Below are 15,731 nucleotides of genomic sequence, written 5' to 3' on the forward strand. Positions count from 1 at the left end.
ACATGAATGTACCTGTAGTCAAGTTTATATATGTTTGCTAGAGTAAAACTGGAACAGACTTGTGTACGTAGACTATCTCGGTCAAATTGGAAAAAAAAATCTATTAAATTCTGACAGTGGGAAAATTACAGAACATTATGAGAGGCTAGGCATAGGCTCCTGTGTGGACCTCTAAGGATGATTTTTGGTTTCAGTTTAACCATGGAGAAGTGTGCCCTGGAAATTCAATCAGGTAGCCTACATTATCTATTCTGCACTTGTAAGTTGCAAATTAATCGTAGGTATTCTGAAAAACAGTGGAGCTACAAGGAGAGAATGGCCTTCACACAGCAGTGTGTCATATTTGTTCCAAATTTTTTCTACCACTAATCTGCTTTATTCCCTAAAAGAACCTGACTTCTTAACATTCACTTGTCAAACCCTACCCATTTGGAATTCCAGTTAAAGTCTCTCATTCTCTGGGCCTGGCACAGTTACCTAGTGGCTAAAGTCCTCACCTTACACATGCTGAGATCCCATATGGGTGCCAGTTCTAATCCCAGAAGCCCCAATTCCCATCCAGTTCCCTGCTTGTGGCCTGGGAAAGCAGTGGAGGATGGCCCAAAGCCTTGGGATACTGCACTCTTATGAGAGACCCGGAGGAGGCTCCTGGATCCTGGCTTCAGATTGGCACAGCTCCAGCCAATTCATTTGGGGAGTGAATCAGCAGACAGAAGAGTTTCCTCCTCTCTGTATATCTGCCTTTCCAATAAAAAAAAAAATCTTTAAAAAAAAAAGTCTCTGATTCTCATCTCCACCAACTACATCTTATTTCTTCTTCCTATACACTCTCAAAAGACTCCTGGCAGTTTTTATTTCTGTTTTGAAATACATATTGAGTTTTCTTCAAATCATTGCCATATGTGTCTTTGTCTAATCCTTTACACTTGTATTGACATTCCTTATGGTTAGAACCATGTTTTACTGATACCACTATCCGCAACTCCCAGTACTGCACGTTAAAATAAGCGCACATAATTGATTAATCATTCTGTTGAATTGAAGAAGCCAGATACAATAGGGAAGGCTCTAGTAATCATTATTATTGGCAGAATGTCTGCTAAGAAACCATTAAAATATTCCCTGCTTGTGTTAGTGAGTTTATTGGTATTCTTCAAATTATATTTTAATGAAGTTTGGTAAAAGAAAATGAAATAAATATGTTGTATATTAGTCTATTCACATGAAGCGAGTTTTATGAATTCAAAGGTATATATTATATACCTTTGTATATATTATAAAATCTAATGAGTTATTTCTTTTTCTCTAAATGAAAAACTTTAGATGAAATTCTAAGAAAGTACTCAGTCCTCATTTAAACTTTCATGATACAAGAAACATGGGGGTGTACAACTGTGAACAACTACTTTAACAACCAGATATCTCAACTCTTTTTAAGTGAATCTGAGCAACTACATAAAGGTATGTCAAAAAGCAGAACAAAAGTACATAGTCAGGTATACTTTAACGAAATAAGCCATGCACAATTTTAAAAACAAGACGCGTTGCTAGATTTAAGGAGGTGTGTCCTTTGAAAAATAATCATGTCATTTTGTGTTCTTGTACGATATTTTTTCTGCAATCTTTTAATAGAGCCTAGACACATCTAATTAATAAATGAAGACTCACATTTTAAAGAAAATATACCACAATGTGAAATACAACATATAAAGTAAATTGTTTATGCTAAATATTTAAAGTAATGATTTTACTTTCCTGGAACATTAACTGCCTCCCACAGGCACCAAACAGGAAAACTAAAGCACTGGCGTTTTTTTAACTGTAGTATAATCCTAGGATACATGGACTACATAATACACCTGAAAATGACACCTAGCAATGTCATTCTTGACAACTAATTTTAAACAGTGATTCATACAGAAAGAAAAAAAATGGACTTTTTTCCAGATCTGAAAAGGGGAAAGGAGGGAATAGCTTCATTTGCATTTCAGGTGTTTTCTCTGATATAAAACAGTTCTTAGGCAAACTATAAAATAAAGAGATGTAGGTTGCCAAGTCATATACACTCTCATAGCAGAACAGTGTAATGAAGACTAGAGTATTGGATGGCAAAGTTACATTGCAGTATGCATCTCTACTCCTGAAGAAAGATCCCCATAAAAAAAAAAAACAGGAATTTATGCCTAAATGTATAAACCTATACCTAAAAAAGTGGTACAAGTATAAAAAATAATAATAAAAAGAATGGGGCAGGTAGATGTTGAGATGAGTGCCGAGGGCATCAGGAAAGCTAGCTGACTTGAATCACACTGGCCCCAGAGTGGCCTTTCCTTGAATGTTTTTGTCTTTCTTCAAAATGCAGCTTGATTTTTGCAGCTTATGACCTGACCCCGCTACCGCCATGGTAGTTCTGCTCTGAGCAGTCTGACTCAATTACTAAGACAAGTCTGTTTGTGCATTTCACCTTCAACCTTGACAGGCAAAATTGAGTTCATGATGACAGGCAGTAGGACACAGAGATCAAATAATTCAGGATAATTACCTTTAACAAGTTCTTGTAAATTTATCAGAGCAAACAGTATTAAACGAAAAAAAAAAATTTAAAAAGCAGATTGAACAGGATAATAATTTAAGGAACAACTGAAAAAAAATTTGTTTCTCACGTTCACATTTCCCAAAGGTTGCTACTTATTGCAGAAGTTCCCAATGGAACTCAGTGCTGTCATCCATATTAATAACATCTTTAGTTGGTCAGTGTGCCTTATTTCCTTCTACAATTAAGCTATACTGTAAGTTACAATATAAAAAAGAACAGAGAAAATCTAAGTGACATCTAAAAGATACTGGAAAACTTCATTATAGCAAAATGCTTGTCTCATTTATTTATAGCCATTCGAAGCATCTAATACGACTAGCACCACATCATGTACCTGCTAAATATGAAATAACTTCAAAAGGTTCATGGAAATACATATTATGAAAAGCTGTTCTTTTTATTTCAAGCTTGTTTTGCACCAAAATAGATTTGTTTTTAAGTTCTATTTCCCATGAATTATTTGAGGTACCCTTGAGTATCCAGTGTAATAATAACTTCTCAGCACAATTTATTATTATTGCTATAGTGACTGGAGTTAATAAACTTCTGGTTGCTAGGCATCATCAGGAAAACAAAACTGGGAAATGTAGACCTAAAGTGTTTTGGGACCCAGAGAGTTTACAAAGAGACAAGAGAGGTGCTATAATTAACTCTTGTCATCATCTTGGTCACAAATCTTAAAGCTACTCTTTTTAATAACTCATAAAAACTATATACCCTAAAACATTGAAGTTATTAAGCTTACTTAAATCAACAAATTGCTGGAGAAACATGACACAGAAGGAAAAAATGCAGACTCCATACTCAGAGAAACCTCAGTGTCAATCCCCACTCTGGAAACATCTATTGAATGTGTTCAAGTTGCTAAATCCTGTGCTGTAGTAGGTGAGTCAGCATGTGATCTCCAATGAGATTCAGAAGAATTAACCAGACGCTTTAATGTCACATCAGGTGAGCTGCCAGCTGGGGCATATAGTCAGGCCTATTTGATTCTGAGTATCCCTGTACAAATTTGTCCTAATATCTGTCTCTGTGTTTTCCCTGGACCTTCAAGTTCAAGAATCCATAAGATCAGGCTCCAATTTCTCTGTCGTGCATTTACTCCTAAAGAAAAACAAAATTTAAAAAAAAAGAGTTATTTTATTTTCATTGGAAAGTCAGATCCTCAGAGAGGAGACAGAGATAAAGATCTTCCATCTACTAGTTCACTCCCCAAGTGGCCAAACCGTCCTAAACTGAACAGATCTATGAACCAGGAGCCAGGAGCATTCCCCAGATCTCACACAGGCACAGGGTTCCAAAGCGCCGGAACATCCTCTACTGCTCTCGCAGGCTGCAAGCAGGGAGCTGGATAGGAAGTGGAGCCGCTGGGACACAGCCAGCACCCACATGGGAAGCTGGTGCATACAAGGCATTGCTCCAGCCACCAGGCTGTGGCCCATGGCCCCATAAACCCCCAACTTTTTCACAGCATTATTACCCTCAGTGTTTTCATAACTTCCGTGCTTATTTCACCAGCAAGTCTAATCCTTGGGGTTCCCCTCAGTTACCCAGTATCCATTACTCTTGAAAGGGAGTCATTGACTGATCACAAACACGGAAGTGCTAACGTATCCAAAATTCATCATAATTTTTTTTCTGAAATCTCTTCCGCTCAAGCTTTCCTAGCTCAGCAAAGGGTTACACAATTTTCAAGTTTCTCGAGCCAAAACAATATTAAGTTTTCTTGAGGCTTGTATCTGTCTGCATCACACTCCATCTTATTTGCCATGGTGTGTACCCTGGGATACTGTCATTCTTCTCTGAGTGATGGCAGGAGCTCTTTTGCTGATTAGGGTATCAAAGGGTTCCCTAATTCCTGCTATTGCACCTCCTGTTCTCTGTCTGACCCTTCTTCTCTGGGTCATTCCAAGATCTTGTTATTGAAGCCTCCAGTCAATACCTTCTCAGAGGAATTCAGCCCTCACTAATACTTTCATTCAATCCTTTTTTTACTCCAGTATTTTTTTCCATTTACTTACTCTTATAAATAATGTGCTTGCTCATTACCTCGGTTCCTACATGTACCACTGTCTAAAATTACACTGGGAAAATTAAGCAGGCAATGAAGACGTTATTTCAGTCGATTTCATGGAGGATAGAAGTAAAAACACAATCTTCCCACTGAAACAGAACATGAGAAACATTTTAGTGGTTGGAATGAGGTCATACAAATGGGGGGAGTTCATCAGTGAGGTTAGGGTATCTGTTAATTGGTGCTTATCTAAGTTAGGCTTCAACACGGTGACTGATATATTTCTTGTTTTAATTGATAAATAATAGTCATACATATTTCTGGGGTGCTTTGTGGTATTGAATACGTGTGTGTACACGTATAGAAGGTTCAAGGACCAAATCAGAATAGCAAGCATTTCTATCACATAATTTCTCATTTCTTCATGATGAGAACATTCAAGATTATCAACTATCATCCCCTACTGTAATGTAAAATTCTAGAACTTTTCTCTCTTGACATATTTAGCAGTTTTAAAAGTGTATTTCATAGAAGGAGATAACAGAATTATAATTATTAGAAATGGAAGGGTAAGAAAAAGAAGAGCTAGACTGAGCTGAGTTAACAGGAGATATTTTTCTTGATGATTCTATGTCAAAGGGATGAGCTCCAGGTCCCTGTAAGTTCACTTTCTAAATGCCAGCAACAGGTGAGCAGGATCAAACTGAAACCAAGAGCCTGTCACTCAGTCAACTCAATCCACATCTACCCTGTGGATCGCAAAACTGCATATGTTTTAGCCATTGCCTTTCTGCTTTTAAAAGAAATAAAATTCTGATTTGTGCCACAACATAGATTAACCTCAAAATGACTGTGCTAAGTAAATTATCTTGACAAGTTATGACAAAATTTGATTGTATGATTTGTATTTGTAATAATTACATGACTTGCAGGTTACCTAGAATAGGTGAGTTCACAGAAACAGAAAATAGGACAAATGCTGCAGCAGCTTGTGGAAAGAGCGTGTGGAGTTATTGTTCAATGAGAGTTTCTATTTGACATGCTGAAAAAGTTCATGAACTCTATAATAATGATACTTTCACACCATTTCAATGCCGTTATGCTGCTGAAGAATATCCTTAACAACGGTTACCATTGTAAATATCACTCCATGTATATTTTTCTACAATAAAAATGCAGAAACATGAGCAAAACACCACTTGAGCTATGCTGTTTAGCAGAGGATTGAAATTTTTTTTCAGGTTTGAGGCTTGCAAAGGCCTTTAGAAAACAGTTACGGATATGGATTCAGATTATTGTTTTTATAATCTTTGCTCTGTCATTGACTAGTAATTTTAATATGGACGAATAACTTTGGATGTTTTGCACCTTAATTTTTTTTTAGTAACACTGGTTAAAAAAAGAATTTTTTTGATGTCTAGATTTAATATGCATATAGAACATTTAATAAGCCAAAAAAAAACTATGCAGGTTTTCTATAGCAACTTGTGTCATATATTCCTTTATAAAGCTTAGTTATGAAAATCTTATTAGTGAAATACATTTATTAATTCCTATTTAAATTCCCTAAAATATTATTGTGAATATGACTAATCCTGGTACTGTTGATTTTTGGGTTTTGGTGTTTGGTTATTTGAAATATTGAATTTACAGCTTTTACATTGCTAAAAACCAGAAGAAATTACATCGTTATTTACCATTACTCTAATAGGTGGGTCATTAAATATCGCCACTTATTTAATAGTTGAAGTTTTATCGTTTAGTAAAAGATAACCATATCTTAGGAAGATGGGTCAACTATATGTAGTATTTTATCTAGGCAAAGAAAATAGACTTTATTGGTATTTAATTATTGTTGTTTTATTATCTACTCTCACAAACCTGTCTCTGAATTGTCAAACATGAAGTAATAATTAACAGGACATTATATTGACTCATCTATGATTTTGTGGAGTTTTTCAGATACATAATTACACAAGAAGCAAGTATTCAAACAATAGAGTAATTTTTCCTGCTATAACACCATAAATTAATAGTAAAATTGATAAGTTTAAGATAAGTGCCAACTAATTATTTTGTTTTCCTCCTTAGCGGATATGTCTTTGACTATGATTACTACAGAGATGATTTCTACAATCGGTAGGTGATTTTTCTATACTTGCTTTCCTATTATTTAGGTTTTGTCTTTACCTACTTTTGTGTTTTACTTATGAGTGTGTTTAACTGAGGTGCTAAAACAACATCTTACAGTTAAAAATAAAAGCAACAATTCCCCAAAAAGCATAAAAGAGATTTCTCTATTTTCATTATACTTAAGAAATATTGGCAGGGCACTATGGCTCAGTAGCTAAATTCCTTTCAAGAGCCAGGATCCCATATGAGTGCTGGTTGCTGTGGATGCTGGTTGCTGTCCTGGATGTTCCGCTTCCCACCCAGCTCCCTGCTTATGGCTACGCAGTAGAGGACGGCCCAAAGCCTTGGGACCCTGCACCCTCATGTGAGACCCAGAAGAAGCTCCTGGCTCCTGGCTTCGGATCAGCTCAGCTCTGACCAATAGGGCCACTTGGGGAGTGAATCAACTGAGAAAGATCTTTCCCTCCATTTTCCTTCTCTCTGTAAATATGCCTTTCCAATGAAAATAAGTAAATCCTAAAGAAACAAAAACAAAAGAAATATAATGGATGGTGAGGTTTGAAAGCTTTGGATAGGTTTAAAACCAGAATTTTATTTCTAATAGTTTGATACTGTTCCAAAGATTCAGTTAACTAACTGAATTATCCAGGTCTGTTGTTGACTTAGAATTTTTTCAAAATATTTTCACAATTTTGTAAAAACTGAACATGACTAACCAACACTCTTAAATAGGAAGTAATAGAAAAAGTTAATGGAAAATGGAATTAAAATATGGGGGTTCAATGCAAAATTAAAATTCATTTATTATTTGTCCAGATTTCCATTTTCTGAAAATTTTTGAATAGCCTTCATATATCCATTTTTGTAACATGTTAAAATGCTGCACAGTTAAGGTTTATTGACATTTACAGACTACTTCTTCTTTGTTCAATACTGTGGTAGCCAAACAATCTCAAATATAGAAAATGTTGTCAATATTCACTTAGGAAATATAATACTGTCTCAAGACTTTTAAAATGTTTTATCAAAACATCAAAAACTATTTTTTTTCTGTCTTTCCTATAAACACATAGGGGATTAGAGGAAAGGTAATGGCTGTTTAGTACAACATAATTTAAACCAACAAGATATTGAAAATTAACGTGTTTTATTTCTTTATAAAAAAAAAATCAAAAGTAGCCCGGCCAATGTGTACCTTCCTCCCCTTGTGTGTCTTAGGATATGGAGCAAATATCTTTTTCCTCCTTGATGGATTATCATTTTCTTGTATAAGCCTGGAGCCGCCTCAGCTTTTAATCCATTACGTGAACTATCTCTATGATTCTTCCAATGTGCAGTTCCTTTTCAGCATCACGTCCTCTCCATAGCCTCAACCCTTTTCCACACATCATATCCACTTTCCTCATGTATGTCGCTGTGTTTGACTTTGCTACATCCTTGGCTCCATATCTAAGTGTCTTTAACATTGAGCTGTCAACATCCACTCTGCCAGCTCTCTAATTCTGTTTACACGTCATTTTAAATCAATATTATGATTTTCCAATTCTTGCCTCTGTTTTGACTCTGTTAACTAGTTCTCTTTCATTTCTCTCATTTTTCTAAAATGCCACATGGTTTTTCATTAGGAGACTACATGATTGTTGTCTTACTTGTGGACTGAATAGTGGATGAAAAGTGACCAGTCACGGATAGACTTTTCAAAAACTGCTATGTCTCATCACTGATAATGATACATGTTTGTGATTCTCGTAGTCATTGGCTGACAGCAAAGGTAGCAATAAAGATTAGAATTTATTGGGCAGGTATCGTGGTACAGTCAGTCAACCATTGCTTAGGATGCCTATAACCCTTATCTTCCATACCAGAGCTACTGCACCTTTCTCCTTAATTAGATTCCTGCTAATGCACTTTGGCGGCCAGTTGATGGCTCAAGGTAGATTCCTGGCACCCAGGTGGGAAACTCACAGTTTCTTGCTCCAATATGCCCCTCATTTTGGTTGTCAAATAAATAAATAAGTCTTAACAATATTGAACTTTATGAAATTATGCATAGTCTATATATTTTATAAAATAAAATTTATAGTGTAATTAAGTAAACATTTGTAACTAAAAGGAACACCAAGTTTTCCCTGTGCTAGGTCCTTTCTCCATGTTCCTCCACCTCCTGGCTCCTTTGACTTCATCCTTTAGAACTGAACAGGATCACCACTCCCAGAAGAAGTTGGGTTCTACTGTCCCAGCCTTCACTCATTACTGTTCCATCACTGTAGCCCTCTGAAGTTGCATTATTGCATTTCTTCTGCCATAACCATGTTGAATTCATATATAATTTCCTCCTTAAGCGGGTCAAACCAGATCTGTTTGGTACATCTTTGCATCCACTGGGACTCACAGTACATCCCCCACATAGTACAGAGTCAATTTGTATTAATAATTCATCTCCTTCAAGTTAGAGACATAGTCATTGTTGCAATGTCATATAATGACAGAACTACAACCATAGCTTGGGAATCCATTTTTATTCATTAACTAACTGTGTGAATATGAGAAGCAGTGAGAGGAGTATCAGTTGAAGAGCCTTAAAGGACACAGCAGTGCCTGAGTAGGAAGTAAATTCATGCTTTTTCTTCATTATTCTTGTATTAAACCTACAGCATTAAGCAACTTACTTCAAAATTATCCCTTTACAACAAAAATCTACCTTAAGAATCTTACCCTGAACTCATTTTATAATATTTGAAAACATGCTATGTTAACATGAACTACCTAATGAGAACCAATTGTCATTGTTAAAATTCTGCAAATTAACTGCTAACAAATAACATTTAGTCTTTATAATACATTCTCTACTTTTCTTTTTCAAGCTGCAAAATATTATGTTAATTACTATTAATAAACTTTTAAATTAATAGCTATTATCTTGTAATTTGTAAATATGACATTATTGTATCAACTTTTAATTTATTTAATATTATACAGCTCCTTACAAATTTAAAACTTTCCTAACTGCAGAATTGTTGGGGCCAGCATTGTGGTATAGTAGGTCAACCCACTGCCTACAAGACTGGATTCCCATATGATTACTAGTTCGTGTCCCTACTGTTCCACTTTTTATCCAGCTCCCTGTTAATGGACTTGGAAAAGCAGCAACAGATGGTCCAAGTTCCTTGCCCCCAATGTGGAAGACCCTAAGCAGCTCAGGTAGCAACATCCCATCAACAAAAATAAGTTGATTGGTCAATTGTCCTTCCTTAATAGTCCTTTGTGACTGAACTCTAATGAATGCTTCTGCTTTCACTGTTTTTCATTATCCTGTTATCAAGAGCTTTCCAGCTTCAGTGGAACACATTTACCTTCAAAAAGAGCAGTCATCTTTTTCCATTAGCCGCATGCTACTTGTTTAGTAGAACAGAAATTATAATTAATAGGGATGACTAAAGGTGAAATCTTTTTAATTAGGTATTAACGAACTGAAAAGCCAAAAAGAAGCACTGTGGTTTAAAGGAGCGAACCACTGAAAGAAGCAACTACCCCTCCGGGACTAGAGAAACCAAACATGACCTGGGACAATTCAAATGTAGAGGAGACAGTGGAACTGCCGAGTAGCAACTGGGGAGAACTTGGGAAGCCAGGACCTGGAACCTGGGACTAAGCTTGAATGACACTTGGATGACACTTGGGGTGTGAATGGGGCTGTACTTCACATTTGGTAAAAGTACTCAACTTGGTTGCTGCTGCTCCTGGAATGAACGAAGTGTGCAGTCCAGTGGCAGAAACAGATGGAGGTAGAAAGGAAAGTAGCAAGAAACCAACAAGAAAGATCAAGTTCCCTTTCCCTGCTGGAATTTCGCAGTTCCATTTCAGATTCCTTGCCTACCAAACCGGCTTAGCAGGAAGCTAGCTAGGTCCGTAGGCTCACAGAACTGAGCTTGGTAGACTTCCTCCTCCTCCACCCACGCCTCTGCACCTCCAGGCCCACAAAGGCTAAAGTGGATCTGAAGCTTACATATTGACAAATACACACACTGCATTGTCATTTTATTTCTGCTTGGATTAGAAATTCTAATATAATTGGGATTTTCAACCCTTGGGTAGTTTTTGCGTAGAAGTTGATTTACGCAAATTTTTACTTTGCCATGGTTGCTTTAATATGGTTTCAAGGATCATGAAGGAGTATCTCCAAACAGAAGCTTGAGTTGTCATCCTAAGCTTCTATCTTTTCTTTATTACACAGAGCACTGCCCCATAATTTATAACATTTTCATTTAAGCATAAGGGAGGACATTGAACATCATCAGAACTGAACATAAATATTCACATTATCCCAAATAAAATGAAAAGAAGTATATGCCTTTATTAAAAACCCTCGAGAAGGCTTTCAGTGTAGTAGATATTAGCAATTTAAATACATACTTTTTTCCAGTGGGAAAAGCACTGTGATGAATAAACTGGTTAATGGATCTAAATTTGTACATTAATGTTCTAATTGTAAACATTTACAATTAGATATTACAATCAGATCAAATATTTTGAAGCCAACTGGTATATTAGTTTACTTAATGAGCCTGTTATATTGAACACCCAGAACCTGAGGAAAAGCTTCCTCTAAAAAAGCTTGCCTTTCATCTCAAGCAGCAGCTTCCTCACTGGAAGAGATTATCAATCGCCATATTTTATTTCCATGGATGCTTTGGGGCACAGTAGCTCTCAGAAGTTGTAGTCATATTTTGACTCACTGATTCCAGGTGCTCTTTGAATTCAACTTATGTAAACCTTGTTTTGTGATTGAAATGAGGGGCAGGTTTAGCTGACCCTTTAGATTTTCAAGTCCCTGGTGGTGAGGATGGTATTCACAACCGTTTCCAGAACCCCCTGCCTATACTCTTTGAAATAAACTACAAAGTGTTGACACCACCTGTTTTATCTTTGCAACTCTTAACCTCCAACGGACCTTGCTTCTAGGTAAAAGATGGAACCTCTCTTGAACTCTGTCTCATTTCATTTCTTCTCCTTTCCAGACATCTTTTGTTTTTCCCCCTAGCAAATTTCTAAATCACTTTTGAACATCTTAACTATTTAGTGTGGGAGATATTCCTATTATGACAGAATTCTTTTGGAAATTTGGTTGAAATATCACTTTTTCCCTATAATGGGATCACCTCAAAAGTGCTTGGATAAATATTTATATGCAGGTCTGTCCCAACTGCATGATGTTTTATATATTGTTTTCTAAAAAGAATTGACTACATTTTCATCTTATTTATAAGCAAGATGTGTGATTTTATTGGAGAATTTTATTACAGATTTTTAAAAATTATTTTCTTCCTGAAATAGTTTACTCATTTCTAACTTTCACATTGAATTTTTTGACTGTTTTAAAAGCAATTACAAGACTATGATTGAGGTAAAAGTGTTATAATAAAATGTGGATAAGATAATTACAAATTTGTTCACTGGCAAATAGTATTTGAAATAAATGAGCAAATTACCCAATTATTTTTCCCAAATGTGTGTCATAAATGTGCTGCCAAGAAAATACCTACTGTGTATGAGTATCTGAGATAAATAATGTGAAACTTTCAAAACTATGACTTGTCTACTTATACTAATGAACTAACACTGGTACAGGTTATTTCTTTCATTGTATAATGAAAATACATTGTTTATGTTGAGCTTCATTTTTTACTTTACAGGAATTTGATTGATACTTTCTTGTTAGAGGACTTTTCTCTAGCTAACTCTATAAATATGTTCATCTTAAGTTAGATATCCAGCAAGTGAACAGAATAATAAAATACAACCTGACAAATATGTCTGAGCAGAACTTTAATAAAGCAAGTTTTATCCTCATCCAGGTTCCATGCCATGCAGTCCTAGGAGACTTTGAAAGGCACATAGAAAAAAGGAAGGCACATATTAATTTATCTTTCATAGTTAGTTTGTTATTACTTACTTATTTATTTAAATATGACAGATTCGTGTTTTTCATATACCCTGCCTTCCTTTTTCCTATCTCTTTTTACTGTTTATTTTTGCAATAATTTAATTTCAGCTTACTTTATAGTTAACTGACTTCCTCTCTTTTACACTGGGGTTTTCTTTGTGTTATGATTGGACGACAGTTTCCTTTTCTTTGCTGCTGATTTTGCATGATCTTTTCCTCTTTCTAAAGTTAAGGTGGTAATAAATATAGTATGTGCAAGAGCAAATATTTCTTTCCATAAGAAAGATAAAGAATTTGATAGAAAAGGTGAGCCCAATTTCATCAGTTTTCATGCCACTACTGGACCCTTTGGCCTTTTATGCTCTACCAATGAGTTCATAACCTATATTCTTGAGGATTCGTGGTTTTTCTACTGACTACTTACTGAATTCTGTATTTGGTGGAACATTAACATTGGGATTATAAAGAAAACTGAAAAATATGCCATTGTAATACATGAAAGAAAAGGAAGAAGAATGATAATGAAAGGAGTGACAGCAGGGTGGGAAGTTCATGAAGGGCTTTAAATTGCATATCTTGGACAAATGCAAAGTTTGCTCCCTTTTCACAAACGAGTTTTAAGAAAATGAATTTTTCAATAAATGTATGTATCTAAATACTTGAGAACAGCAACAAAAACATTTATAGTGATCTATTGTTTCATTCTCTTGCTCATTACACTCATAAAAAAACAACTTGTATCAAAGTGAGTCTCCGTGTCTTTTGTGTTTTATGAAGGCTGTTTGATTACCATGGACGTGTGCCTCCCCCTCCCCGTGCAGTCATCCCCCTGAAGCGTCCCAGAGTGGCTGTCACCTCAACTCGCAGGGGCAAAGGAGTCTTTTCCATGAAAGGAGGTTCAAGATCTACTGTGAGCGGGTCTTCCTCAGGCTCTAAATGTAAGTGAGTTCTTGGTGTCAATATCCTTTAAGGAAGGATGAAGAGAGCAATCATTGTGTGAATGCCTGTTTAATCAATGAACAGAAAATTATGCACCTCACATATTACAGAAACATAAAATGGACCCAAAAATCATCTCTATTTTTCCACTGAACTACATTACATTAGAGGATAACAGCACAAACTTGATGAATAAAGCCGAAGACCAATCTAGTAAGTTACTTTACCTCCGAACTACCTTGGTGTTCTTGGTCCACTTAGATGAAAATATATCAAGGTCTTGAAGTAAAACGTGTTGCTTAAAATGAGAAAGCAATTTCAATCAATTTCACAGTAAGAAGAGTGAATATATTGCTTGTTCAGGAAAACCTTTGAAATTAATGCCATTTTTTAATATTTGAGGATTAGGATAATTGAAATAGGTATATTGCATAATCACGTTGTCAAGTGTCATTTACTATATCATTCTAGATCACCATAATAAATATGTGTCTGAAAAAGTATTCAACATCAAGAACATAAAATAATATTTACACAATTTTACATTGGTTAGTAGATACGGAGATATAATGTTCCATTTAAACTCATTGCTAACTTTTTCTAACTATTTATTCAAAAATTCAATGCTGAAGTATTATTCCTCAGAAAAGGACAACAAAATTTCCTGTATTCCTTGATACCTCACCAATATGTTAAAGGATAAATCAATAGATAGCTGTAGAACCTTCCTATTTCATAGGGTGTTCATAATAATCTGAAAACAGTAGAGCAAAAACTAGAAGGAAATGAAGGGGTGGGAAAATCAGCTCTGTAGTTACAAGGGATGGACTGTTCTGAGAAGAGGGCATGATTAGAACAGACTTTTATTTGAAAAAGTCAAGCAGCAACAAGATAGTGAGACTTTAGCCAGTGAGGAAGAGGTAAGTATGCTTGAAGATTAGATCAGATGGCAGACAGAGGGCAAGTTCCAGTGCAGTTGGATAGAGCATTGTAAGGTTTTGTTTTTGCCCTTCATCCCAACCATGTAAGAATAAGCTGAGGGCAGTAGCAAATTAAGTAGCTTCATTCCGTGTCAAGAAGCACTCCAGAGGAGCATTGGTTTGGCTTGTGTCTCAGTCATTCCACTTCCTGTCCAGCTCACTACTGCTACTACTGGGCCTGATAAGGCAATCACTGGCACTTCCTTGTATCCACACAGCCGACTCAGAGTTCCAGCCTCCCAAATTTGTCCTGACCCAACCCCAGCCATTGCAGTCATTTAGGACAAAAAGGAGCATTAGTGGATTTTGTATCGAAATTTTTTTATCTGTCTTTTCTATATAGTTTTACCTTTCACATGAATAAATAAATCATTTTTTAAAATGATAAGTAAGATGAATATAGCTCCCCCTCCCCAGCTGCAACAGTAAGCAAGCATAGAAGGTCATGTATTTGGTAAATGGTAGAGCCAGGACTAAACCCAGGTCTCATATGTCTATACTTACATGCTGTCCACTTAGAATAATGCCTTCCAGCTCTGTGCAATCAGAAACACTAAGAAAAAAAATTTAACAAAAATTTTTTTGTTTTTACGTGACAATGTGAAAACCACAGTTTTAGAATCAGAAAAATATTAGTTTTTCTGGCAATCTAAAGTTTAGTCTGCTCAGAATCTCTCTGAGAATTCAGCTTAGCTAATATAATCTCATAGCAAACTAAATGCTACATACATACACATTTTCCTATTCTGTTGATAGATAATGATAGACAAAAATTCTTTTTCTAAATAATACCTGCAAATGAGTTTCTAAAGCAATCATATATATATATATATATATATATATATATATATATATATATATACTCAGATTATTGTGAAAAGTAAAGTAGTTTCTTAAATGTGTTTCTTGCTGTGGATAATTGACAATTGAATTATGTGCTAAGTTTGTTTATAGAACACATTTTTTATCATTACTAATATAAACTTAATTTCAAATAGAAATAAATACCTGCAACATCATGGATCCTTTGCTCTTCAGTTAGTTTCTAAGCAGTCTTTGGCAATGAAAAATATTAACAATGTGTTGGCCAGGACAGCTCTGCACAGCTCTGCACAGTGTGTTCTG

General features: G+C 35.5%; 1 protein-coding gene across 1 annotated transcript in view; it reads left to right on the forward strand.

Moving 5' to 3' along the window:
- The window catches only part of RALYL (RALY RNA binding protein like), a 360,797-nt gene that overhangs the window by 283,334 nt on the left and 61,732 nt on the right, over positions 1-15,731 (forward strand). The window contains exons 5-6 of the mRNA XM_058668767.1: positions 6,702-6,749; positions 13,465-13,625. Coding sequence (XP_058524750.1) covers positions 6,702-6,749; positions 13,465-13,625 — 209 coding nt within the window. The remainder of the gene's footprint in view (positions 1-6,701; positions 6,750-13,464; positions 13,626-15,731) is intronic.

The sequence above is a fragment of the Ochotona princeps genome, chromosome 9 (assembly GCF_030435755.1).
Source record: "Ochotona princeps isolate mOchPri1 chromosome 9, mOchPri1.hap1, whole genome shotgun sequence".
NCBI classification, from domain to species: Eukaryota; Metazoa; Chordata; class Mammalia; order Lagomorpha; family Ochotonidae; genus Ochotona; species Ochotona princeps.